The 25,977-nt window shown below is 44.0% G+C and overlaps 1 protein-coding gene across 1 annotated transcript in view; it reads right to left on the bottom strand.

Annotated features, from left to right (window-relative positions):
• Positions 1-25,977, bottom strand: part of SMIM14 (small integral membrane protein 14) — a 56,405-nt gene that overhangs the window by 22,599 nt on the left and 7,829 nt on the right. Inside the window, exons 2-3 of the mRNA XM_089654030.1 lie at positions 9,551-9,645; positions 4,972-5,020 (exon numbers count right to left, since the gene is read on the bottom strand). Of these exons, the coding sequence (XP_089510156.1) occupies positions 4,972-5,020; positions 9,551-9,625 (124 nt within the window). The 5' untranslated portion in view covers positions 9,626-9,645. The remainder of the gene's footprint in view (positions 1-4,971; positions 5,021-9,550; positions 9,646-25,977) is intronic.

The raw sequence follows: 25,977 nt of genomic DNA, 5'->3' as shown, positions 1-25,977 counted from the left end.
AAAATATCTGGTCCTCAATCTAACCTTCGATTCTATCTCTAGGTGTGTTTCTTGCAGAAATACCACTGAAGATTTTCTATGTTGTAGTTCTTTAAATAACCTAAATCTCTTTCCTGGACAGCTTAACCTTTTTACATTGTAGGTTATATATTGGATTTCTTCCATCTTACTCTTTTCCTCCTGACTCCTTTTTCCTCCTTACTTTCCTCTTTCTTATTCCTATAGAGCATTTTTATCCCACTAGCCTTTTCTCCCCCCTTATCCCTCCCCCATCTCTCCCCTCGTTCCCTTTCCTCTCCCTCCCTTCCATCCCCCCCCCCCCCCCGGCATCGTTGCCATCACTCCCCCCCTCCCCCAAAGGCCTTCGCTTTGCCTAACCATCATTTGTGGAAATACCACCTTTGATATAGTCCTTAGGGCTACACTCCTCCCATGGACAGCCTCTCCTCCATCCAGATCTCCCCATTGACCCCCTTTCTACTTATACTTAACAAAAAGAAGAGGAAAAGGAGTTAAGCTAGAGGGGTGAGGGAGGAAACAGGTGATGGAGTGGGGGCAAGGAGGGAGAAGAGAAGAAAAAAAACAAAAAAAAAAAAAACTTCTCTCCCCTCCACTCCCCCCCCCGCCCTACCTCCCCCCCTCCACCAGTCTCCACCCGTCTCCACCCCTCCCCTCAATCTATTTCCCCCGTGTTCTTCTTCCCATCCATTAATTTCAATTCTCTGCATTTCCAGTCTATCGCAAAAATTTCTCAAGTCCTCTGGGAACCTCAATTGGGCTGTTATTCCGTTTTTCCATCCTATTAACTAGTTGCCGACCGCAGATAGCCGAATGACGGCTGCACTGCGGCCGGCCAGTTCTGGGTGGACGTCATATAACGTCCCCCCAGAACGCGCTCTCCTGCGCGCCCCAGGGGGCGCGCACCTGGCGATCTCCGTGATTGCTGTGTCCTACGGACACAACTGATCACGTGATGTGGTAAAAGGCCAATCACAACGGCCTTTTACCACGTGATCAGCGGTGTCCAATGACACGCTGATCACAGGGAAATGCAAGTGCCGCTTCTCGGCTGCACTTTCCTCACGCTGTCAGATCGTGAGGAAAGTACGGCCGAGAACCGGCAGTTGTCAGAGCAAGGATCAGCACCGATCATCAGGGCACTGATGATCAGTGCCCTGATGATCGGTGCCCAGCAGTGCCACCCGCAAGTTCCGCCCACCTGTGCCCAGCAGTGCGCCCACTAGCTCAGCCCACCTGTGCCCAGCAGATCACCCACCTGTGCCCAGCAGTGCACCCACCTGTGCCCAGCAGTGCACCCACCTGTGCCACTCTGCAGTGCCACCCACCTGTGCCCAGCAGTGCCACCCACCTGTGCCCAGCAGTGCCACCCACCTGTGCCCAGCAGTGCCACCCACCTGTGCCCACCCACCAGTGCCGCCCACCAGTGCCGCCCAGCAGTGCTGCCCAGCAGTGCTGCCAGTCAGTGCCACCAGTCAGTGCCCAGCGGTTGTGCCAGTCAGTGCCGTCTATCAGTACCCATCATCAGTGTCACCTATCAGTGCCGCCTATCAGTGCTGCATATTAGTGCCGCCTATCCGTGCCACCTCATTAGTACTGCCTATCAGTGCCCTTTAGTGCTGCCTATCAGTGCCCATCAGTGCCGCCTATCAGTGCCGCCTCATCAACGCACATCAGTGAAGGAGAAAAATTACCTGTTTGAAAAATGTTATAATAGAAACAAAGAAACTTTTTTTTTTTTCAAATTTTTTGCACTTTTTTTATTTATAGCGCAAAAAGTAAAGCGCCCAGTGGCGATTAAATACCACCAAAAGAAAGCTCTATTTGTGAGAAAAAAATGATCACAATTTCATATGGGTACAATGTTGCATGACCGCGCAATTGTCAAAGTGCGGCAGCGCTGAAAGCTGAAAATTGGCCTGGTAAATAAGGGGGTATAAGTGCCTGGTAGGCAAGTGGTTAAGCACTCCGGTATCCCCCATCTATATTGCACCTTCTGTTTTCTCATCTGCTCCAGAAAAGGCCTCAGAGCTTTCCTCCTTCGGAGAGTCTCCAGTGACAAGTCCACATATATTTGGATGTCCATTTCTCCATATTTTATTACTGGTTTTCCCTTAGTTTTCCTCCAGATTCTTTCCCTTTGCTGCAGCTCAGAAAATTTAACAAGTATGTCTCTCGGCCTATCCTTCTCATGGTTCCCCTGGAGTTTCCCATTTCTAGAGATTCCTTCTATATTAGTCTTTTCCATATCAGAGTTTCCCGTTATAAAGTTCAGTATTTTACAAACCGCCTCTTCCATTAGTTCTCCTTTTAGGCTTTCCGGTACCCCTCTTATCCTTATATTTCTCCTTCACTCTCTATTCTCTTGAATTTCCACCTTGTACAGCAATTTTTCCTGAACTTTTTCCATATTAATTATCTTCTTTTCTAATTCGGAAATAATCTGGGTCTGGTTTTTAACTTTCTGCTCCGTTTCCTCCACTCTTAACAACAGCTGCCCCAGATCACTCCGAATATTTACCATTTCTTGCTTTATTGTTCTCTCCAGATCTTTAAACATTTCTGTCATCTCTTTTTTATTTGGGATTTGTAGATCTTTTTCTGTCTCTGATATTTGTTGACTACTGATATCCAAATCCATTAATTGTTTCGGACTACTTTCATACTTAAGTCTGATTCTCCTTTGTCATTTCTGCTCTGGGGCCTTTCCGGGGTCACGTTTCCCTGGGATGTGTACTTTTTAATTGTACCCGTTTGGGTCCCTTTAGGCCCGATTCCCTTTGCACTTTTTTCATTTCTTCTGTTTCTTTTATTTTTGTCTCATAAACTTGAATTTTACACAGAGAAAAGAAATCAATATGATATAGAAATAGAGATCCCAGCCCTGTTTGCTTTTCTGTGTGTTTTTGCCTACACCTTACGTTCTTCTCCTTTATATTCTCTGGGGGTCCCCCCCCCCTTTTCTCTCACTCTCTGCCTTCCTTCAACTTGATACAGTTTCTCCCAGATCTGCACAATTTTTATGTTTGAGGCCACAGCCGGAGCCACTCACCCTCCCTGCTCCTCTCATGAGACTGCTCCAGGCTCCATTTCTCCAGCAGGTCAACTCTCTTGCTCTCAGGGGGACCCTCCAGGACTTTCCTCCATTTTCTTGTTGAGCAGGCAGTTCTTCACAGTTCACCCCCACAGGGCTCCAACAGTGGCTAGTCGTCCAACAGGACGATATCTCTCCTGTTCCCCGTCAGCCTCCGGCTGGCTGGCTTCCTCGCCTCCCAGGGATGCACTGCGGCCGGTCACATGTCCTGGCCGCGCCTCCTTGTTTCCCGGCAACCACACTCAGCGTCCCCACCTCTCTCAGATGATCTCCATTCCCCAGCTCTTCCTCCCGCGGGCCACCGCTCAGCCAAGGGAGCCTGCCAGTCCGAGGTAGGTCTCAGGCTTCTAGGGCTCCATACTTCAGGGGAATTTTGTGGGTCAAAAAAAGGGGGATCGGTCGGAGGGGCTCCGGCCGGGAGCTCCTACCACGAGCTCTCCGCTGCCGCCATAGTTAGGTTCCGCCCCCCCGTTTTCTTGTTTCTAACATGCTAGTGAAGAATGTGCTACAGGCTTTTATGAATTCATGAAAGATCTACTACATTATACATTATCTGACAAAAAGAGGAAATACCTCTAGACTCCACAATGGATGCCGGGAGAATACCATTCAAGGCAGCAGTGAAGCCACTATTGTTGAGTGCCATAAAACAGATCACAGTCAGGAGAATTGTTATCTCACCCTCCTGAAAAAAGAAATTCTTGTATGGTCACTGACAAAGCTCAGATAAGACCATGTAAAGAAACACTACATGATCTGATTTTGCACTAAGTAAAAGCAGTTTGAACAAAAGATGCCTATATAAACATCTGTACAGACACAAATGGTATTCTGTATAAAGTGTTTAGGTATTAATCAACTTCTCTTTAACATACAACAGTAACATGAGCAACTGATTGGCTAAAACTCAGACTATTCTTCAGACACTTCACATGCGAAGCCCAATATACATCACCTGTCTATAAGGAACAAATGTACCAAAAAAAGGTACAAAAGAATGTGTTAATATGTGTCCTTCTCAAAAGCACTTACCATTCCTTCTCTCCACTGCTACTCTGTTCAGCCACCAGGAGTGAAGAAAATATGCAATACTTCCAGGTAGGGATGCACCAATACCAGATTTTCAAGAATGAGTACTGATACTTGTTATAAAGTACTCGCCGATACCAATTACCAATAACTCGCTGATACCAATTACCGATACTCATTTTGTTTTTTCAGTGTGGTGCTATTTGAGCCCATACAAAATGAATGGGCTCAAATCGCACTGCAAAGAATTGCATGCATTTTGAACAGGAATGTGGTGAAATTCCTGTCCGAATCAAATGTGGTTACCCACATGTGGGTTTTTCGAATCACATGAGGTGTGAGAAACTGCAAGTAATTCGGACAGGAATCGCATTGCAGTTCTTTGCAGTGTGATTTGAGCCCATTCGTTTTGTATGGGCTCAAATCGCACAGCATGGAAAAGTATTGCTTTTAGTATTGGAGCACAAGTACTCATGCAAATGCTTGGTATTGGTATCGACGCAACCCTACTTCCAGGAATGGAAGAGTTTGTGACTTACTTCATGTGACAGTGCTAGGCCAATCACTAAACATGGGGACAAATGTCAAATATATATTATGAAAAAAAGAAGAAAAAAAAAAAAGGATTACATTTACTCTGTTACTGTGGGGAATTAAAGAGAAACCTGTTGCTTTTCTCTGTGTGGGCAAAGCACAAGTTCACATTAAGTGGGTCAAACATGGTGTAAAAGATTGCAAGTATTCTAAAAAGTGGCAAAATCATAAACAAAATGGTGGCACTATAAAAACTAATAATCAGAAGACACACAGCAGCAAACATGTATACTCACTTTCTTGAAAGCATTCTGTGTCTGTGCAAAAAGACTGAGACTGCCTAAGCTGTAAAAAGAGAAAAGTTATAGTAAAATTAATTTACTGCAGAAGCTCTGTTATTTCATCTGTTGACAAATATAACATCTCTTGGTTAGGGCACTTATTTCACTTTATGAGAACGTTCCAATAGGGGGAAAAAAAATACCATTCCTAGAAGCCTAGTGTAGGAGTGGAGCCAGCAGCTGTACCCCAAACACCAAGACTGCAGCCAAAGGAGAGCTGAGCTCACAGTATACTTGCCTACAAGCTTAAAGCGGTATTGAAACTAAAATACCAAAAATTTCTGTGCGAGGTCCCGATCATGTGATCACTGATTGACCAATCAGTGATCACATGAAGAGTAGTACGCAAGCTGTCACTTCTGACATCATTGCTTACTACGTGTGAAATCTGAATGAATGATCACAGAGGTCACATGGTACAAGGCGATTCACAACAGCCTTGTACCATGTGACAAGCTGTGACCAATCACAACTCACACAGTAGTTCCCAATGGCTGCAAGAATGCAGCCAGAGAGAAGGAGAAATGATTGCTTTTATAGCCTTTATGGGTGTAAAAGCAATCAGTGTGTAAAAATGTCAAAAAAAACAAATATAAAAAATAAAAATGTAAAAAAAAAATGTTTTAAAATTATATTTTTTGGTTATAAACTAATTTGGGTTATTTTTTTTTTACTAAAAAGATAACAGAATAAATTTTGGCAAAGATTTATGATTAAATATTATTTATTTGCAAAATTTTATAAGAAAAACACTGTTTTTCAAAATTTTGCGACATTTCATTTACATAGCAAAAAAAATTAAAATCCCAGTGGTGAATAAATACCACTAAAATAAAGCTTTATCTGTCTCAAAGAAATGCTAAAAAATTCATATGGGTACAGTGTTGCATGACCGCGCAATTGTCATTCAAAGTGTGATAGCACTGAAAGCTGAAAATTGGCCTGGGCAGGAAGGGGGTAAAAGTGTCCGGACTTGAAGTGGTTAACGTGTTACTAAACCCACAACAGTAAGATCAGTCTGTATATGCAGTAGAGCATGCTTGTTATATTCACTGTGGAAACTCACTCACTCAGGGGTTAATCCCCTACATTGTGTAAAAACGGTTGTTTGATCATGTCTTTACTGATACTCTCCTTCTTCGACAGTCCCCAATATATCTGAGAGAACACAGCCATGGGGAAAAGCTGCACATGCTCAGTTTGATGTGTATTGCTAGAGTTTTTTTCTTGGAAGTGTGGATGTGATCAGCACAGGGCCAATCACTGTCCAGAGTCAGGGGTTCTGCATCCTCCTAGAGCAAAATGAAAACTCCTCCTACATGCTTTAACTAGTCCTCTACTGGACACTGATAGAAGTCACAAGACTGGTCTAACTGCTGAAGAGAAAAGGTATTTAGCAGTTTATATTTACTAAAATAATTGAATTTCCATGTTCTGTGTACTGTGGAAGACCAGATACAGAGAATGCAGGGTCCTGGGTTTAGGAATACTTAAAATTCCCCCTAGCCATGGTCGCTAGGAAAAAATCAGAAGGATTCTAACACCTCATCATTGTGTCAAAAAAGGGAGGTTTTGGCCTTATTTCACTTTAGCAAAAGTAACCCTGACCCCACCCCCACTAAGCAGCAACCAGCAACTGATTGATGCAGCCTTTACTAATCTTCAGAACCTCTAGTTCAGGGGTCCTCAAACTTTTTAAACAGGGGGCCAGTTCACTGTCCCTCAGACCATTGGAGGGCCGGACTATAGTTTAAAAAAAAAAAAAAAAAAAAAAACTATGAACAAATGCAGACACAGTACACGAGATGACCAGAGACTGCGGACATACAACGGAGGCGGGAATACTGGGCCGGACGCTCCATAAGATGCACAGACATTTCCCCCGCAAGTGTGTCTTATGGAGCGAAATAGTGCCCCATCATTGGTGTCAGTGGGAAGAAACGTGCCCCATCATTGGTGTCAGTGGGAGGAATAGTGCCGCATCATTGGTGTCAGTGGGAGGAATAGTGCCGCATCATTGGTGTCAGTGGGAGGAATAGTGCCCCATCATTGGTGTCAGTGGGAGGAATAGTGCCCCATCATTGGTGTCAGTGGGAGGAATAGTGCCCCATCATTGGTGTCAGTGGGAGGAATAGTGCCCCATCATTGGTGTCAGTGGGAGGAATAGTGCCCCATCATTGGTGTCAGTGGGAGGAATAGTGCCCCATCATTGGTGTCAGTGGGAGGAATAGTGCCCCATCATTGGTGTCAGTGGGAGGAATAGTGCCCCATCATTGGTGTCAGTGGGAGGAATAGTGCCCCATCATTGGTGTCAGTGGGAGGAATAGTGCCCCATCATTGGTGTCAGTGGGAGGAATAGTGCCCCTCAGTGTCAGTGGGAGGAATAGTGCCCCTCAGTGTCAGTGGGAGGAATAGTGCCCCTCAGTGTCAGTGGGAGGAATAGTGCCCCTCAGTGTCAGTGGGAGGAATAGTGCCCCTCAGTGTCAGTGGGAGGAATAGTGCCCCTCAGTGTCAGTGGGAGGAATAGTGCCCCTCAGTGTCAGTGGGAGGAATAGTGCCCCTCAGTGTCAGTGGGTGGAATAGTGCCCCTCAGTGTCAGTGGGAGGAATAGTGCCCCTCAGTGTCAGTGGGAGGAATAGTGCCCCTCGTTAGTGTCAGTGGGAGGAATAGTGCCCCTCGTTGGGGTCAGTGGGAGGAATAGTGCCCCATCGTTGGGGTCAGTGGGGGGGGGGGGGAGGAATAGTGCCCCATCGTTGGGGTCAGTGGGGGGGGAGGAATAGTGCCCCATCGTTGGGGTCAGTGGGGGGGGGGGGGAGGAATAGTGCCCCATCGTTGGGGTCAGTGGGGGGGGGGGGGAGGAATAGTGCCCCATCGTTGGGGTCAGTGGGGGGGGGGGGGGAGGAATAGTGCCCCATCGTTGGGGTCAGTGGGGGGGGGGGGGGAGGAATAGTGCCCCATCGTTGGGGTCAGTGGGGGGGGGGAGGAATAGTGCCCCATCGTTGGGGTCAGTGGGGGGGGGGAGGAATAGTGCCCCATCGTTGGGGTCAGTGGGGGGGGGGAGGAATAGTGCCCCATCGTTGGGGTCAGTGGGGGGGGGGGGGAGGAATAGTGCCCCATCGTTGGGGTCAGTGGGGGGGGGGGGAGGAATAGTGCCCCATCGTTGGGGTCAGTGGGGGGGGGGGGGAGGAATAGTGCCCCATCGTTGGGGTCAGTGGGGGGGGGGGGAGGAATAGTGCCCCATCGTTGGGGTCAGTGGGGGGGGGGGGGAGGAATAGTGCCCCATCGTTGGGGTCAGTGGGTGGGGGGGGAATAGTGCCCCATCGTTGGGGTCAGTGGGTGGGGGGGGAATAGTGCCCCATCGTTGGGGTCAGTGGGTGGGGGGGGAATAGTGCCCCATCGTTGGGGTCAGTGGGGGGGGGGAATAGTGCCCCATCGTTGGGGTCAGTGGGGGGGGGGGAGGAATAGTGCCCCATCGTTGGGGTCAGTGGGGGGGGGGAGGAATAGTGCCCCATCGTTGGGGTCAGTGGGTGGGGGGGGAATAGTGCCCCATCGTTGGGGTCAGTGGGTGGGGGGGGAATAGTGCCCCATCGTTGGGGTCAGTGGGGGGGGAGGAATAGTGCCCCATCGTTGGGGTCAGTGGGGGGGGGGGGGAGGAATAGTGCCCCATCGTTGGGGTCAGTGGGGGGGGGGGGGAGGAATAGTGCCCCATCGTTGGGGTCAGTGGGGGGGGGGGGGAGGAATAGTGCCCCATCGTTGGGGTCAGTGGGGGGGGGAGGAATAGTGCCCCATCGTTGGGGTCAGTGGGGGGGGGAGGAATAGTGCCCCATCGTTGGGGTCAGTGGGGGGGGGGGGAGGAATAGTGCCCCATCGTTGGGGTCAGTGGGGGGGGGGGGAATAGTGCCCCATCGTTGGGGTCAGTGGGGGGGGGAGGAATAGTGCCCCATCGTTGGGGTCAGTGGGGGGGGGGGGGAGGAATAGTGCCCCATCGTTGGGGTCAGTGGGGGGGGGGGGGGAGGAATAGTGCCCCATCGTTGGGGTCAGTGGGGGGGGGGGGAGGAATAGTGCCCCATCGTTGGGGTCAGTGGGGGGGGGGGGGGAGGAATAGTGCCCCATCTTTGGGGTCAGTGGGGGGGGGGGGGGGAGGAATAGTGCCCCATCGTTGGGGTCAGTGGGGGGGGGGGGAGGAATAGTGCCCCATCGTTGGGGTCAGTGGGGGGGGGGGGGGAGGAATAGTGCCCCATCGTTGGGGTCAGTGGGGGGGGGGGGGAATAGTGCCCCATCGTTGGGGTCAGTGGGGGGGAGGAATAGTGCCCCATCGTTGGGGTCAGTGGGGGGGGGGGGAGGAATAGTGCCCCATCGTTGGGGTCAGTGGGGGGGGGGGGAGGAATAGTGCCCCATCGTTGGGGTCATTGGGGGGGGAGGAATAGTGCCCCATCGTTGGTGTGAAACAGTAGAAACACACATTATCATCACTCACCTTATATTGTGTATGAACCTGTAAGAAATAAACAGAATCAGCCTAAGAACTACGTACCAGATAAATCAGTCTTCGCATTGCATAGTTATGGGAGCAGATACATTCACAGGGATCAAAATTGCCTTCCGCCATGTTCACTGATGTATAACAATCTAGGAAAAGGAAAATACAGCTTCTGGTCATAAATGGGAAAAAAACACACAAAAGATATTAAATAAAAAGGCTTAAACAATTAGGTACTGTATAGAGCCTCTTGTTCCCATGACAACTCAAATATTTGGATTTTTCCCATCACTTTCTGTATGGTCAACAATACAAGCAGAGTGGGTGTATCTCCTCATTGGGAACACAGACAGCAATCCCAGACAGGGATAAAGATAAATATATATTTTTTTTGGTTTTACATTCTGCTCATTTAGGTCTAGGGGAACAAGAAAGGGAGCTTTACTTAACCGATCCTCCGCTCCTGCAGGCTCCTGTGCACTGCTAGGCTGATCCCAGCATGGCCTTCTCTCCTGCACTTTAAGGTCTTCCAGCATCAGGACCCCTGCATTGGACATGAGGAAGCTGAGGAACATTCCATCACCAGAGCATAGGGGAGCACCATGTGCTGGTGAGCAGAAGAAAAGTTAAGTAAACATGATCATTTAACCCTTGCAATGCAGGCTCAACCCCCCCGCAAGGAAGGATCTTTAGTTTTACTAGAGTTGGATTTTAACTATGCATTCCCAATCAGTATTGCACAGCCTTTGAGAAGGGAATGTCCTGGCCAGCTTCTTTTCCCACTATGCATGTGCACTTCTGCCCATTCCTTCCTATCAGTAAGCCCAATAGGGAAGAGGACTCAGCGAAGACTTTCTTTAAAAAGGTTGTGTGGTTCTTGGCAAGGCCACACAGTGAAATGGGGATGAACGCAAGTATTTTAATATCTGAAAATAAAAAAGGAAAAATCTGTGCTAGTTCACAATAAACAAGTCTATAGCTGACACACTACCTTGACACCAGGCAAACAAAATGATATACAGTCAGGTCCATAAATATTGGGACATCGACACAATTCTAACATTTTTGGCTCTATACATCACTACAATGGATTTGAAATGAAACGAACAAAATATGCTTTAACTGCAGGCTGTCAGCTTTAATTTGACATCCAAATTAGGTGAACGGTGTAGGAATTACAACAGTTTGCATATGTGCCCCCCACTTGTTAAGGGGCCAAAAGTAATGGGACAGAATAATAATCATAAATCAAACTTTCACTTTTTAATACTTGGTTGCAAATCCTTTGCAGTCAATTACAGCCTGAAGTCTGGAACGCATAGACATCACCAGACGCTGGGTTTCATCCCTGGTGATGCTCTGCCAGGCCTCTACTGCAACTGTCTTCAGTTCCTGCTTGTTCTTGGGGCATTTTGCCTTCAGTTTTGTCTTCCGCAAGTGAAATGCATGCTCAATCGGATTCAGGTCAGGTGATTGACTTGGCCATTGCATAACATTCCACTTCTTTCCCTTAAAAAACTCTTTGGTTGCTTTTGCAGTATGCTTTGGGTCATTGTCCATCTGCACTGTGAAGCAGCGTCCAATGAGTTGTGAAGCATTTGGCTGAATATGAGCAGATAATATTGCCCGAAACACTTCAGAATTCATCCTGCTGCTTTTGTCAGCAGTCACATCATCAATAAATACAAGGAAACCAGTTCCATTGGCAGCCATACATGCCCACACCATGACACTACCACCACCATGCTTCACTGATGAGGTGGTATGCTTAGGATCATGAGCAGTTCCTTTCCTTCTCCATACTCTTCTCTTCCCATCACTCTGGTACAAGTTGATCTTGGTCTCATCTGTCCATAGGATGTTGTTCCAGAACTGTGAAGGCTTTTTTAGAGGTCGTTTGGCAAACTCTAATCTGGCCTTCCTGTTTTTGAGGCTCACCAATGGTTTACATCTTGTGGTCAACCCTCTGTATTCACTCTGGTGAAGTCTTCTCTTGATTGTTGACTTTGACACACATACACCTACCTCCTGGAGAGTGTTCTTGATCTGGCCAACTGTTGTGAAGGGTGTTTTCTTCACCAGGGAAAGAATTCTTCGGTCATTCACCACAGTTGTTTTCCGTGGTCTTCCGGGTCTTTTGGTGTTGCTGAGCTCACCGGTGCGTTCCTTCTTTTTAAGAATGTTCCAAGCAGTTGTTTTGGCCATGCTTAATGTTTTTGCTATCTCTCTGATGGGTTTGTTTTGTTTTTTTCAGCCTAATGATGGCTTGCTTCACTGATAGTGACAGCTCTTTGGATCTCATCTTGAGAATTGACAGCAACAGATTTCAAATGCAAATAGCACACTTGAAATGAACTCTGGACCTTTTATCTGCTCACTGTAATTGGGATAATGAGGGACTAACACACACCTGGCCATGGAACAGCTGAAAAGCCAATTGTCCCATTACTTTTGGTCCCTTTACAAGCTAGGCCACTCCAGAACCTTGATATGCTTCTTACGGAGCCACTCCTTGGTTATCCTGGCTGTGTGCTTCGGTTCGTTGTCATGTTGGAAGACCCAGCCACGACCCATCTTCAATGCTCTGACTGAGGAAAGGAGGTTGTTGCTCAAAATCTTACAATAAAAGGCCACATTCATCCTCTCCTTAATACAGTGCAGTCGTCCCCTTCACAGAAAAGCACCCCCAAAGCATGATGTTACCACCCCCATGCTTCACAGTAGGGATGGTGTTCTTGGGATGCAACGCATCCTTCTTTTTCCTCCAAACATGACGAGTGAAGTTTAGACCAAAAGGTTCTAGTTTGGTCTCATCTGACCACATGACTTTCTTAGGCTTACTTTGCTTATGAGAAGGTAATGGAATAACATATATACCTGATATGGGGTTACTTTGTTATTGCTTATGGTTAGTGCATATATCCTATTTTTTGTTCCCTCTACTATGATCCTTTCTTTTCTGGTTTTCCATTTCAGGAGGTCATTCTATTCATTGTGGTGGTTACCAAAAACAATTTTTTGAAGAATGTTCTCCCTATGCAGATATCGTATGGAAAATATGAAAATTCTTTCATCAAGTAGTTAGGAACTTCATTGCCTTATGTGGATTCCTGATTGCCGAATAACTATTAGATCTGGAGACGCCGAATGTTTTTAACTTAGTGATTTTATAATGACTTGTTTACCATGTCTCTGTCTAACCTCCTTATGATCCATGTGATCGAATAAAACATTTTGTAATTATTAATCATATTACTCCGCTTGGATTTTCTAATTACCACTTTGTGTGAGCAGTATTGCACTTGTCATACTGCTATTTTTTATCACATGACTTTCTCCCATGCCTCCTCTGGATCATCCAGATGGTCATTGGCAAACTTCAGACGGGCCTGGACATGTGATGACTTGAGCAGGGGAACCTTCCGTGCAATGCATGATTTGAAACGATGACGGTGTAGTGTTCTACCGACAGTGACCTTTGAAACTGTGGTCCCAGCTCTCTTCGTGTCATTGACCAGCTCCTCCCTTATAGTTCTGGGCTGATTCCTCACCTTTCTTATCATCAGTGATACCCCACGATGTGATATCTTGCATGGAGCCCCAGTCCAAGGGAGACTGACAGTCGTCTTTAGCCTCTTCCATTTTCTAACAATTGCTCCAACAGTTGATCTATTTTCACCAAGCTGCTTAGCAATTGCCCTGTAGCCCTTTCCAGCCTTGTGGAGGTCCACAATTTTGTCTCTGGTGTCTTTTGACAGCTCTTTGGTCTTGCCCATGGTAATAGTTGGCGTCTGACTGACTGTGGGGTGGACAGGTGTCTTTGAAGAGGTCAGACAGGTGCTACTAAGTTAGATTAATGAGTGTAGTAGAGGTGGACTTTTTAAAGGCACAGTAACAGGTCTTTGAGAGCCAGAATTCTTGCTGTTTCTTTGGTGTTCAAATACTTATGTTCAGCAGTGCAAGACAAATAAATTCTTTAAAAATCATACAATGTGATTTCCTGAATTTATTTTTACATTCTCTCAGAGTGGGAATGCACCTACAATGTGAATTTCAGACCCCTCCATGATTTCTAAGTGGGAGAACTTGCAAAATCGCAGGGTGTTCAAATACTTCTGTTCCTCACTGTAGATCAACGGGATTTTCGCCACTCACATTATACCTGCTCCCTTACGTCACCACACATGCGCGTGGCTGGACCGTGGCCATTTTGGAAGCGGGCATCATTGAGGGGACAGCAAATTTATATAAGCTGTACACTCACTACTTTACATTGTAGCAAAGTGTCATTTCTTCAGTGTTGTCACATGCAAAGATATAATAAAATATTTACAAAAATGTGAGGGGTGTACTCACTTCTGTGAGATACTGTATATAGTTAGTCAGTCCCTAACCCTCAACGGGCGTACAATGTAAAATCCCTAAATACATTCATACATACACATACCAGGGACAATTTTTAGCCAGGATCCAATTAACCTACCAGCATGTCTTTGTAGTGTGAGAGGAAACCGGAGTACCCGGAGGAAACCCACATAGGGGCACAGGAAGAACATGCAAACTCCAGGCAGTTGGTGCCGTGGTTGGGATTTGAACCACCAACTCTAGTACTGCCAGGCGGAAGTGCTAACCATTTAACCACTGTGCTGCCCATTAAATGACAACTACACTAAAGTTAGTGGTGTCCTTTAGGAAAACCCAGCTAGACTGTTACTGGCTTTCAACAATCTTCATACAGGGCGGGCTCAGACACAAATTACAGCATTCTTTGCATTTGTAAATTGGCACCCCTCCAGCATGAAACCAGAGACAACCCCCCTTCCCCTATAAGAACCTAAAGACAAGTCTCTGCTTAGACCTGAGTACAGTGTGACATGAATGTTGGTGTATCAGCACCCCCTAGTGGTAGACACTTGTGCCAGTCAGTCCACAATGCAGACTGACAAGTGAAAGATTTAAATAAATGTTTTCCTTGAAATCTACACTTTCGGTCATACCAAATAAGGTTCTTGATTTTTTTTTTTTTAATTGTGCTGAAGATATGAGAGCTGCATCTCAATACATGAAAGCACTAGTGTGGTTTTTTTGCCTTGTATTCAGTGAATGAGGAAGGGGGGGGGGTATAAATGCTACTAGCACTTCTCTGTATGAGGGATCTAGCACTCATATCTGCAGCAGGATGGTAGAATATTGAGAGCTGTACTATCCGACATGATTGAAACTGTAGATTTTGAACAATAGGGGGCTTATGGGTGGGGAGAAACGCATCAGAGGGCGTGGCCAGAGTGATGGCTGAGGCCACCCACATCACAGCGTCCTCGCAGAACTCCTTGGGATGGGTATGAGCGGCATCCATCCCCTTTCCCTGCACATTGCTCAGCTTCTGGTAAAACTTGGGATGCTGCTCCTCTCTTCCCTGCCAGCGGGGTGATTGTATTTTGTCCGGCTTTGAGCGGTGCCATACGCTTGCTACATGGTTCCTCTGCCTGGAGTTTGGCTTTTATTATTATTATACAGGATTTATATAGCGCTGAAAGTTTGCTCAGCACTTTACATTATGGTGGGAGACAGTACACGAGACAGTACAGTAACAATACAGTTCAATACAAGAGGGATACAATCTAGGAGGGAGGGGCTAGTGGTACAAGAGGTAGTAACTGTGGGGGATGGAGTGGTTGGAAGAGTAGAGGATTCCAGTATTAGCTGAGGGCGGGGTAGGCTTCCCTGAAGAGATAGGTTTTCAGAGCATGCCTAAAAGTGAGCAGAGTAGGCGATAGTCTGATGGATTGGGGTAGGGAGTTCCAGAGGATGGGGGATTACTTTGAATTCTTACTCCAACAGCAACCATTATTGGATGCAGTGAGGAAGGGTTAGAACATCTATTGGGCTCTTACAGTTCACTGGATCCTTGTGTCATTACCTTACCTTTCAGACACAAAATCTACAAATCAACAGGGCAGGAAGTGAGGAGAAATCTCTCCACCTGGGACACATACAGCAAGAAAATGTTCTAACCCATGGGTGTCAAACTGGCGGCCCTCCGGCTGTTGCCAAACTACAAGTCCCATGAGACATTGCAAGATTGACAGTTACAAGCATGACTCCCAAAGGCCGAGGCGTGATGGAACTTGAGGTTTCGCAGCAGCTGGAGGGCTGGTTTGAACCCATTCTAACCCATTCAAATTAAGTTGGGAGCCCACCTTACTGCAAAGTGTTTGAGAGTATAGAGGACTCCATGATGGTTAACTCAACACAAAGGGTTTTTTTTTTTTAGAAAAAACATTTGTCAGCCACATTCCTGCAACCTGGATGAAATGTCTCCCATATTTTTTGTAATAGATTAATATCTGTATCGCCAGCTCCATCTAGTGGCCAAAATGCAGTATATTTTCTCATTGAGGTATTTCACAAAACTATACCACATTTTGGCCACTAGATGGCGCTGAAGATACATACATAAATTAATCTATTACAAAACAATAAGGAGGATATTTCATCCAGCCTGTATGAATGTTTCTGACCAACAAATGTTTTACAAATAGACTCCTTTGTTACCATCCATTGGGGCTCAGCAGCAGCTGTTGTATAGCCCATCACAACATAAAGTGAGACTACCTAGTAACAGGCCAGGTTGTAAAGAGTCAGATGTCCATTGAGCTCAAGCAACAAAACGCATGGTGCACTTGGCAGAAGACGCATGACAAATAAACCAAAATGCATGATTAAAAAAAAGTTCAAAGTTCTATGCCCAAAAAGGTGCAAAAGCTTCTTTGTTGTGTGTGTTGCAAGTAGAGCAGACACTTCAAATGAATGACATATGAGTGTCACAAGAAATTGTGCAAAAAAAAAAAAAGTGTGGCTTTATTGTAAAGAACCCTTTCCCTACATTCAGGATAAATCTACTTTCCTCCAGTCACATACAGTGCCCTTGTGTCTTTTGGTGTGCCCTTAAAAAGAGAAGTATAGCCAAAGCTTTTTTTGCCTGTACTTCTCCTATGGATCACAGGAGTGTAGTTTGTACTGTATTCCTGTGACCAGGGGCAGACTGACAACTCATGTGGACCCTGGGCAATAGGGGATCATGGGACCCCCCCACGTCCTTGCCCACACTCAAAAAAAAAAAAAAAAAAAAAAGGTGCCAGGGGCATTTCATGGGGCCCCCTACTGACCCCGGGCCCTCGGGCAGTGCCCAAGAACTTGAATGGTCAGTCCGCCCCTGTCCCACTTTCAGCCAACAGCTGGCTGAAGCGCATTGCCATCACAGAGCTGGTCCAGGCTCTGAAAAGATCCTGCTCATATGGTCAAGATTCACCACGAAGCCTGGACCGAAACCTGGCTCAGCCACTTAGTGATCCGCAGAGAGTTTGAGCCAGCTCCTCCTGCCCCCTCCATAGCCCAGCACTCACAGGGGCACAGCAGAGAGCCAGAGTCTGACCGTCCCAGCTCTCTGCTCAGAGCGGAGGGGGAGAACTGAGCGATCAGCAGTGTTTGAGCACTCAGTTCTCACTGCAGAGCCAACAAGGGACAGATGCAGCTTCGGATGGATGCTGCATCCACCTAGGGGAGTATATTTATTTTTTCCAGAAAGCCATACTTCTCTTTTAAAGTGACACTAAGGCTCCTTTCACAATGCATATGTGTTTATATTGTGCTTCAGGTGCGTTTCACACTTGTGAGAAAAAATGGACATGCAACTCAAAAAATGCAAGAGCGAGTGTGTTTTCTATTCATTTCAATGGGGATGTGCGTTTTTAGGTGTGACTATTTCCCCCCCATCACAAACATTCACCAAAAATACAGCTTGCAGAACTTTATAAAAAAAAAAAAAAAAAGCGCGATGGGCTTACAACTGACCAGTGTTATGAGTTCCATAGGATTTATTGGTCATGCGTTTTTCATGCATTTTTCTTCTGCATTTTTTTTTCTAAACGAAAAAGAAAAAAAAAAAAAAAAAAAAAAACCACGGAAGAAAAACTAATCAGTGTGAAAAAAGCCTAAATGAGATCCCTATTTCCCAAAAGAATCCATACACATCTGCTACTTAACAGCCCTTTTAACAGCCTCTGTGAGCTTCCGAAAATCACTTTTTTCCCCCCTTCTCACTTCCATTGGTTTGGAACCAGTAGGTGCCTATTAGTTGTGGTCATGTGCACTTCTCTATGTACACTACAAATCCCATAGTTCATAGTCCCCAATCCAGCTCAGGAGTGAGCAAGTGAGAGTGGTTAAGTTCCTACGTACAGTGTGACCACTGAGAATGAACGCAGCCACTATAACAGAAAGTCGGATCGCAGCAGCAGCAGCAAAAAAAAAAAAAAGATTATTATTAATAATATTATAGGAATTTGGAGGAGACCAAGTAATAAAAATTTCAAGCAGCTTGTACATCAATTGCTCAAATACACTGAAGAGAAGAATTTGCGATAGTTGCTTTGGCTGGCCATACACTATACAATTTTCTGTCCAATGTCTGCCCAAGTTCCTTTAGATTTATCTTCAACTATGTAGTGCAAGAGCCTATTTGGATGCAATTGAAATTGTTGTTAGGTATGACCTCATATTATATGATTTTTGGTAAATCTAAACCAAAAATCTCAAGAAAATTGTATAATGTATGGACAGCCTTTCAAAGCAAACTAAGTAATCAACTCATCAATAGTAACAAGGCTGCTTTACAGCAGGCACATTAGGATGGCAGGTTGCCCCATATTTATTTCCGCAGGTTTTAAACAGGGCTGCAGTGTCACATCAGTGAGGTAGGCAAGAGGAGACTATGTGCCTCCCTATACATTGGTTTTGTTACTTTGTTTTGTATTATACTAAAAATTACAAGTTTCCTTTAAGACGATCCCTCAACTGCAGTAGAACATTTACAAGGAAATGCTTGAGCAGATAGAACAGGCTCTCCCAATGAGGAATGGATACGTGGATGAACCAGTCATTGCATTAAAACAAACAACCAACTGGCCAAGGTTTAAATGTCAACTCATATGACTAACTTACAGCAATGAAGAGACACACCTCACAGCTGATCTGACCATGGGGAAAGTTTACCAAGACTTTCCTCTGCAGATTACAGTGCATCATCCTTGGTTGTTATGATATAATTAATATACATTGCATTTTCAGAATTCGATGTTACAACAAATCATAAAGCCCAATGTCAAGCAACAAGAGAAAAAAAAAAGTGAGCCAGAATAGATTCCAACACACAATTGTGCTACAATCATACAATTTACTTAAAGGATAACTGTACTTTAGAACAAGAACTCTTAAAATGCAGTTCCCTCTGTCCCCAGGCTGGTCCATAGATGCATCATCGATTTCCTATTTAGACCATCAATTGAAGGCATTCCCATAGGAATGAATAGATTTGCTACTATACTACACAGGCCAACTAAAAGTTTTTCATAAAGAGAGTGTGTGGCCCCAAAGCAAAAAGGTCTTTGTGGATCATGCACAGATATGACCCAGAATAACAGAGGCTGGATACAGAACATTAGACAACTATCAAATGTCAGATTTTTTTTGGCCAGCAATGTTATGATTAGTAAAGCATTGTCTAACAGATCTTGTAATTGATGTACATTTCATCAGAAATCCAACCAAGCTAATAACTTATCTAAGGGTGATGATCAGAGGTAGTCATAACTTATTTATTTCAGGTACTTATATAGTGCCATCATTTTTACACACACACACACTGCATTCTCATCAGTCCCAAACCCTCAAGGGGTGTACAACCTAAGGTCCCCAACCCACATTCATACATACACATATTAGGGCCAATTTAGACAGGAGCCAATTCACCTACCAGCATGTCTTTTGGAGTGTGGGAGGAAACCAGAGTACCCGGAGGAAACCCACACAGGCACAGGGAGAACATGCAAATTCCAGGCAAGTGGTGCTGTGGTTGGGATTTGAACCAACGACCCTAGTAGTGCCAGGCGGAAGTGCTAACCATTTAGCCAGTGTGCTGCCCGACTTCAACTGTGAATGTGTATTGAGAAATTGCAACTAAAGTCAGTTTAACAGAACAAAGTCAAAACATAGGTGGCATGAGCACTAGGCAAAAAAGATCAGAAGTTCACATGAGCTTTATCCATACAGTAGGTTTAGGGGGGAGAGTTTAGTTTTTAATAGTGCTCTATTTTTAACCTTCTCCCTTTAGTTTACTATCCCTGAGCAAACACAGCTCAGAAAAAAAAAAAAATAAAAACACACAACACACCACACTCACAATGCAATCACACAGGCAAAAATACATTGAACCTAAGGATTTATGGTTAGGTAAAGTTATGTAAACCGATAATTGTATTTCCTCTTGACTTGCATAAGCCGATGTGCCATAAAAGTTATTTGCATGGAGAGGCTTTGAGCTGAGACAGGCCAGGTCTTAACTGCAACTTTTGAATCAGACAAAACATTTCACCATTTGTTTCAATACACCAAAAAAGGATACTTTTTTTTTTTATTTCTATCAACTTCAGATACATCCCACAATTCTGCAACATTTACAAATAAATTACTTGTCAGACAAACAAACAAACAAGTTAGATGGCTAAATAAACCTTACATTTTAATTTTTTAACTACACTGCACTACATGAACAAAAATATAGTGCAAAAATGCAACATTTTCATTTTTTGGTGCAAGTCCATTGAAGTCTACTACACAAAAAATGCAATCTGCTGCGGCAAAAAAAATGCACAGATGTGAACTAGATCCATAGGAAATCATGTTAAATGGACTGTAGGGCGTTTCTGCAAACTGGAAAACGCATTGAAATCCGCATAAGTGTGAACCTAGGGTAAACAGTGATTGCAGTCTGTTTGATTGATTTGATTGAGGCTGCAGTCACGGTTTGTCCCGACTATTTTATTCATGACTCCTTACTTTGATTTTTCAACTATGACTTATTTTTTTTGCAGATTCATAGGAATCAGCTAAAATTGTATCCATGCCTCCTTCTTTTTGTTTTATTTTTATTTTTTTAAAGATTTTATAGAAATGTAATTTCCAAGAAAACTAAAATAAAACACTTTTTAGATAATCTACTAAATGGCATACCTTTAATAAAAGAATAAATGCAATGGAATAAATAATAGAATGCATGAAAAGTACTTCAGTTTTCTTCTTGCTACTTAGCTATCTGTTCTAGAGGGATGTTGGCACTCTTAGTCATAGAAGGTCACTCTTTCTTTCATATATATATATATATATATATATATATATATATATATATATATATATATATATATATATATATATATATATACACAGTTGCAAGAAAAAGTATGTGAACCCCTTGGGATTACGTGGAGTTTTGCATGAATTGGGCATAAAATGTGCTCTGAACATCATCTAAGTCACAACAATAGAAGAACACAGTCTGCTGAACACAATACTACACAAACATTAGATGTTGCCATGGTTTAATTGCACATAACATGTAAACATTCACAGTGCAGGGAGGAAAAAGTATGTGAGGCCCTAGCTTAATGACTTCTCCCAGAGCTAATTGGAGCCAGGAGTGAGCCAACCTTGACTCCAATCAGCGTGATGATATTGGATGTGTTGCTGACAGCTGTCCTGCCCTTAAAAAACACACACCTCTTTTGGGTTTACTGGTTTCAAGAAGCACTGTCTGATGTGAACCATGCCTCGCAGAAAAGAGCTCTCAGAAGACCTACGATCAAGAACTGTTGACTTGCATGAAGCTGGAAAGGGTTAAAAAAGTATCTCCAAAAGCCTTGATGTTCATGTGTCCACGGTAAGACAGACTGTCTACAAATGGAGAAAGTTTAGCACTGTTGCTACCCTCCCTAGGCGTGGTCGCCCTGTAAAAATGACTGCAAGAGCACAGCGCAGAATGCTGCATGAGGTAAAGAAGAATCCCAGAGTGTCAGCTAAAGACCTACAGAAATCTCTGGCACATGCTAACATTTTTGTTGACACATCTACAATAAGGAAAACATTAAACAAGAATGGAGTACATGGGAGGACACCACGGAGGAAGCCATTGCTGTCCAAAAAGAATATTGCAGCACGTTTGTAGTTTGCAAAAGAGCACCTGGATGTTCCACAGCACTACTGGCAAAATATACCGTGGACAGATGAAACCAAGATTGAGTTGTTTGGGAAGAACACACAACACCGTGTGGAGAAAAAAAAGACACAGCACACCAACATTAAAACCTCATCCCCACTGTAAAACATGGTGGAGGGAGCATCAAGGTTTGGGGCTGCTTTGCTGCCTCAGGGCCTGGACGGATTGTTGTCATTGATGGGAAAATGAATTCCAGAGTTTATCAAGACATTTTGCAGGAAAACGTACGACCATCTGTCCACCAACTGAAGCTCCGCAGAGGATGGGTGATGTAACAGGAAAAATGACCCAAAGCATACAAGTAATTCAACAAAACAATGGCTGCAACAGCACAGAATACGCCTTCTGGAGTGGCCCAGTCAGAGTCCTGACCTCAACCCGATTGAAATGCTGTGGCATGACCTTAAGAGAGCGATTCACACCAGACATCCCTAGAATATTGCTACACTAAAACAGTTTTGTGAAGAGGAGTGGTCCAAAATTACTCCAGATCGTTGTGCAGGTCTGATATGCAACTACAGGAAACGTTTGGTTGAGGTTATTGCTGCCAAAGGAGGGTCAACCAGTTATTAAGTCCAAAGGTTCACATACTTTTTCCTCCCTGCACTGTGAATGTTTACATGTTATGTGCAATTAAACCATGCATCTAATGTTTGTATAGTATTATGTTCAGCAGACTGTGTTCCTCTATTGTTGTGACTTAGATGACGTTCAGAGCATATTTTATGCCCAATTCATGCAAAACTCCACGTAATCCCAAGGGGTTCACATACTTTTTCTTGCAACTGTATATATATATATGATTGACCGTAATGAAAATAGGGCTTTGGCTTCGATTCATCAATACACGAAGAAGAAGATAAATATCCTGCCAAAAAAGACAACCACAAGAGGAAAAAAAACAAACAAAAAAAAAAACAAACCACACATCTGTTCGATCAATCAACGTTTAGCACTGGCTTCTTCCTTTCAGTACTAAGGTAAACTTATCCTTTTAACCACTTCAAGTCCGGACACTTTCACCCCCTTTCTGTCCAGGCCAATTTTCAGCTTTCAGTGCTATCACACTTTGAATGACAATTGCACCGTCATGCAACACTGTACTCATATGAATTTTAGCATTTTTTTGAGACAGATAGAGCTTTATTTTGGTGGTATTTATTCACCACTGGGATTTTTATTTTTTTTGCTATGTTTAAAAAGTCCAAAAATTTAAATAAAAAAAGTGTTTTTCTTATAAAATTTAGCAAATAAATAGTATTTCATCATAAATCTTGGCCAAAATGTATTCTGTTATCTTTTTAGTAAAAATAAAAAAAATAACCCAAATTAGTTTATAACCAAAAATTATAAATTTTAAACTTTTTTTACATTTTTATTTTTGTTTAATATTATTATTTTTTTTACATACTGTCACCCTAGCAGTACAGTGTCACCATGGTGACACTGTACTACTTGTGGGGGTGATGAAGATTTTTTTTTTTTTTTTTACACCGATTGCTTTTACACCCATGAAGGCTGTAAAAGCAATCATTTCTCCTCTCTGGCTGCATTTTTGCAGGCATTGAGAACTACTGTGTGAGCTGTGATTGGTCACAGTTTGTCACATGGTACAAGACTGTTGTGAATAGCCGTGTACCATGTGACCTCTGTGATCATTCACAGATTTAACACATAGTAAGCAATGATGTCAGAAGTGACATCTTGCTTACTACTCTGCATGTGATCACTGATTGGCCAATCAGTGATCACATGATCAGGACCTAGCAGAGAGGACCTGTACGACAATCGGGGTTCCAATGTGTCCGGAGCGGGCACTGGATCGCGTGCTGCGCGCTCCCAGGGAGCACGCACAAGCAGGGGGCGAGGAGGCCGTTTATAAACGACCACCCAACCCTGCACTGCCACCGTCCGGCCGTTTATATACAACGGCCGGACAGGAAATGGTTAAACTAATTTGTAAATTTGGTATAGTGGAACTTAAACTTCAGAGTAAAAACTCCTTCTGTAAAATCACACTCAGGTTGACCATGACAGTCAAAGGCAATGCTCCCAGTTTGGAACAATCAGGCCACATCTGAACTACCCAATGATAATAAGCCTCTCATGCAATTCAAAGCCTGGTGAGTCAAAGCTTGAAATAGGGATGTGCATGTCAATATGCCGAGTTTGTTCTGGGGAGAGACTCACTAAATAGAAAGCAAGAAAAACGAACCTTCAAAAATAAATAAATACAAAAGCGAAGACTGCTCCCACATTTCTATTATAGGAGAGTCCTTAAAGTGGAACTTCACTCTCTCAATTAACATTGATTATTTTGAATCTTCATGCTGCTAGCATTAGTTAATAGATGTAAATATGATCTTCTAGATTGTAAGCTCCAAGGAGCAGGGCCCTCCAATCCCTATTGTATTGAACTGAATTGTTACTGTACTGTCTCCCTCCATAATGTAAAGCACTGAGCAAACTGTCGGCGCTATACAAGTCCTGTATAATAATAATACAAGTTCCTTTTTTTAAAAAAAAAAAACAACAGGGTTTTTTTACATTTCTTTAGTCACTTCCTAGCTTCCATGCCTATGCAAATGATGTCATACATCCCAGGAGACTTCAGGAGGGGTTTTCTCAGCTGAGCAAACCCTCCTGCCTGCATGCATGTGCTAAAGGCAGATGGATTCCAGGAAGTAAATGCTACATGAATCATCTGCCCTCACTCATGCTAGGGGGTGTTTCACTAAGTGATTTCTCAGCACAATAAAGCATAAAGACATGGATGGATAAGTGAGTTTACTTTGAACTTTAAAAATGAATTAAATAGCACTTTTGGTATAAGGTGCTCAGATGCAGTGTAGTTCCACTTTAATGCCCATTTCCAGGTGAAAATAAACCTTCAACACCATCTTATGCCTACATAAATCTGCTATCACGTGTCCCTCAGTACTGCCTCTTCCAGGGACAGAAAGGACTGAATGGTACCCTCTAAGTAATGTCATCACCCCATGCAGGCTTCTGGAGTCTGAGAGGACCTCAACACTTGTCAGCAAATAGGAAGTGTCCATGTCAAAAAGTAAAAGGGGCTCCTTTTTTTAACCCATCAACTAGTAGGGGATGGAGTGTGGTAAAAAGTAGGGTGAGATATTTACAACGATCAGCTCCAACCTCAAAGTAACAACTGCTGGCTTTCAATACAATTTCATGACTCTACCAGATGGAGTCAAAATTAAACATGCAAATGCTGTATACATGACAAGATCATGAATTCTATGCTAAATAATATGAAATAACCACGAGGTTCCATAGCCATAAACATCAAGGATGATTATTATATAGATTTCTGTACACTAAGGTGACCTGAACTGCAGTCAGTTTACATTTGAGTAGACCTGTTCCTACAATTAAAAAATAAAAAGCTTTTGTTGAAATTGACTATTACCCCCACCCACTGTGCTTTTTCTACTAGGATTGCTGTAAACTCCCTAATAAACACATACAAATTACAGATATGACATACACGGATTATAGTCACATAGGTGCCATTGTATTGTAATTTTTCAAGTATCACATGTCCAGATCCTGTTTTACATTTCTTTCCTGGCAATAATTAATGAAGATGCAAAGTGAGGGCTCCACAAATGCAATAACGCACCTTAAAAGTAGTACTCATAGCTTCACTTTATCATAATGCATCCTAAGGATCCTGTAAAACCACCTCCTGCAAATGTTCATCCCTCTCAGTAAAAATATGCTTAGAATTTAGTTTTTTCATTGCTGGCTTCTGTTCCTAAAGAGTAGCTTCCCCGAACTTCCGGGTAGGTGAGCACTCACCCTGAGTACATTACAGCAAGCCTGTACTGGGGACAGCACGGGGTCAAGCTGCACTGTCAACCTCTTGCTTGGGGTAGACAGGAGCTGGGGATGCAGGCAGTAGACCACAAAGGCACATGCAGTTCTAGGTGTCTCTGGCGGAACCCTGTAAGGGGAAGGGGTCACCTGAAAACCCAAACTTGTCGAGAGGCAATTTTCTAATGGGGAAAGAAAAACCACTACACTAGAAAAAAAAAAGGCACACAGCAATGATGGTAAAGGGTGAGCTCTGCAGCACCAGAAGCATTTCTATTGAGGGTTTAAGAATAGTCCACCTTTTTCCTAAAAGGGTCCAAACATTTCCAAAGAAACATTTGTTTTCTTCTGAATGTTTACCAACACAAGCTAAAAGCAATATTGTTTAGGAGGACTGCGAGACAAATATTTCCAGGGGCATATCTCCCAACTCTTTGGCCTGCCCCTGGACATTGGACAGTTGGCACCTATGCAGCTGTATTGTAAACAATACAAACAACTCAACTGGTTAAAGTGACCCCAGCATGGTGAC

Source organism: Staurois parvus, unplaced genomic scaffold (assembly GCF_062004578.1).
Source record: "Staurois parvus isolate SC_StPar_1 unplaced genomic scaffold, SC_StPar_1.0 ptg000734l, whole genome shotgun sequence".
Taxonomy (NCBI): domain Eukaryota; kingdom Metazoa; phylum Chordata; class Amphibia; order Anura; family Ranidae; genus Staurois; species Staurois parvus.
Note: the sequence above shows the minus strand (reverse complement) of the source record. Positions and strands in the feature narration are given on the sequence as shown.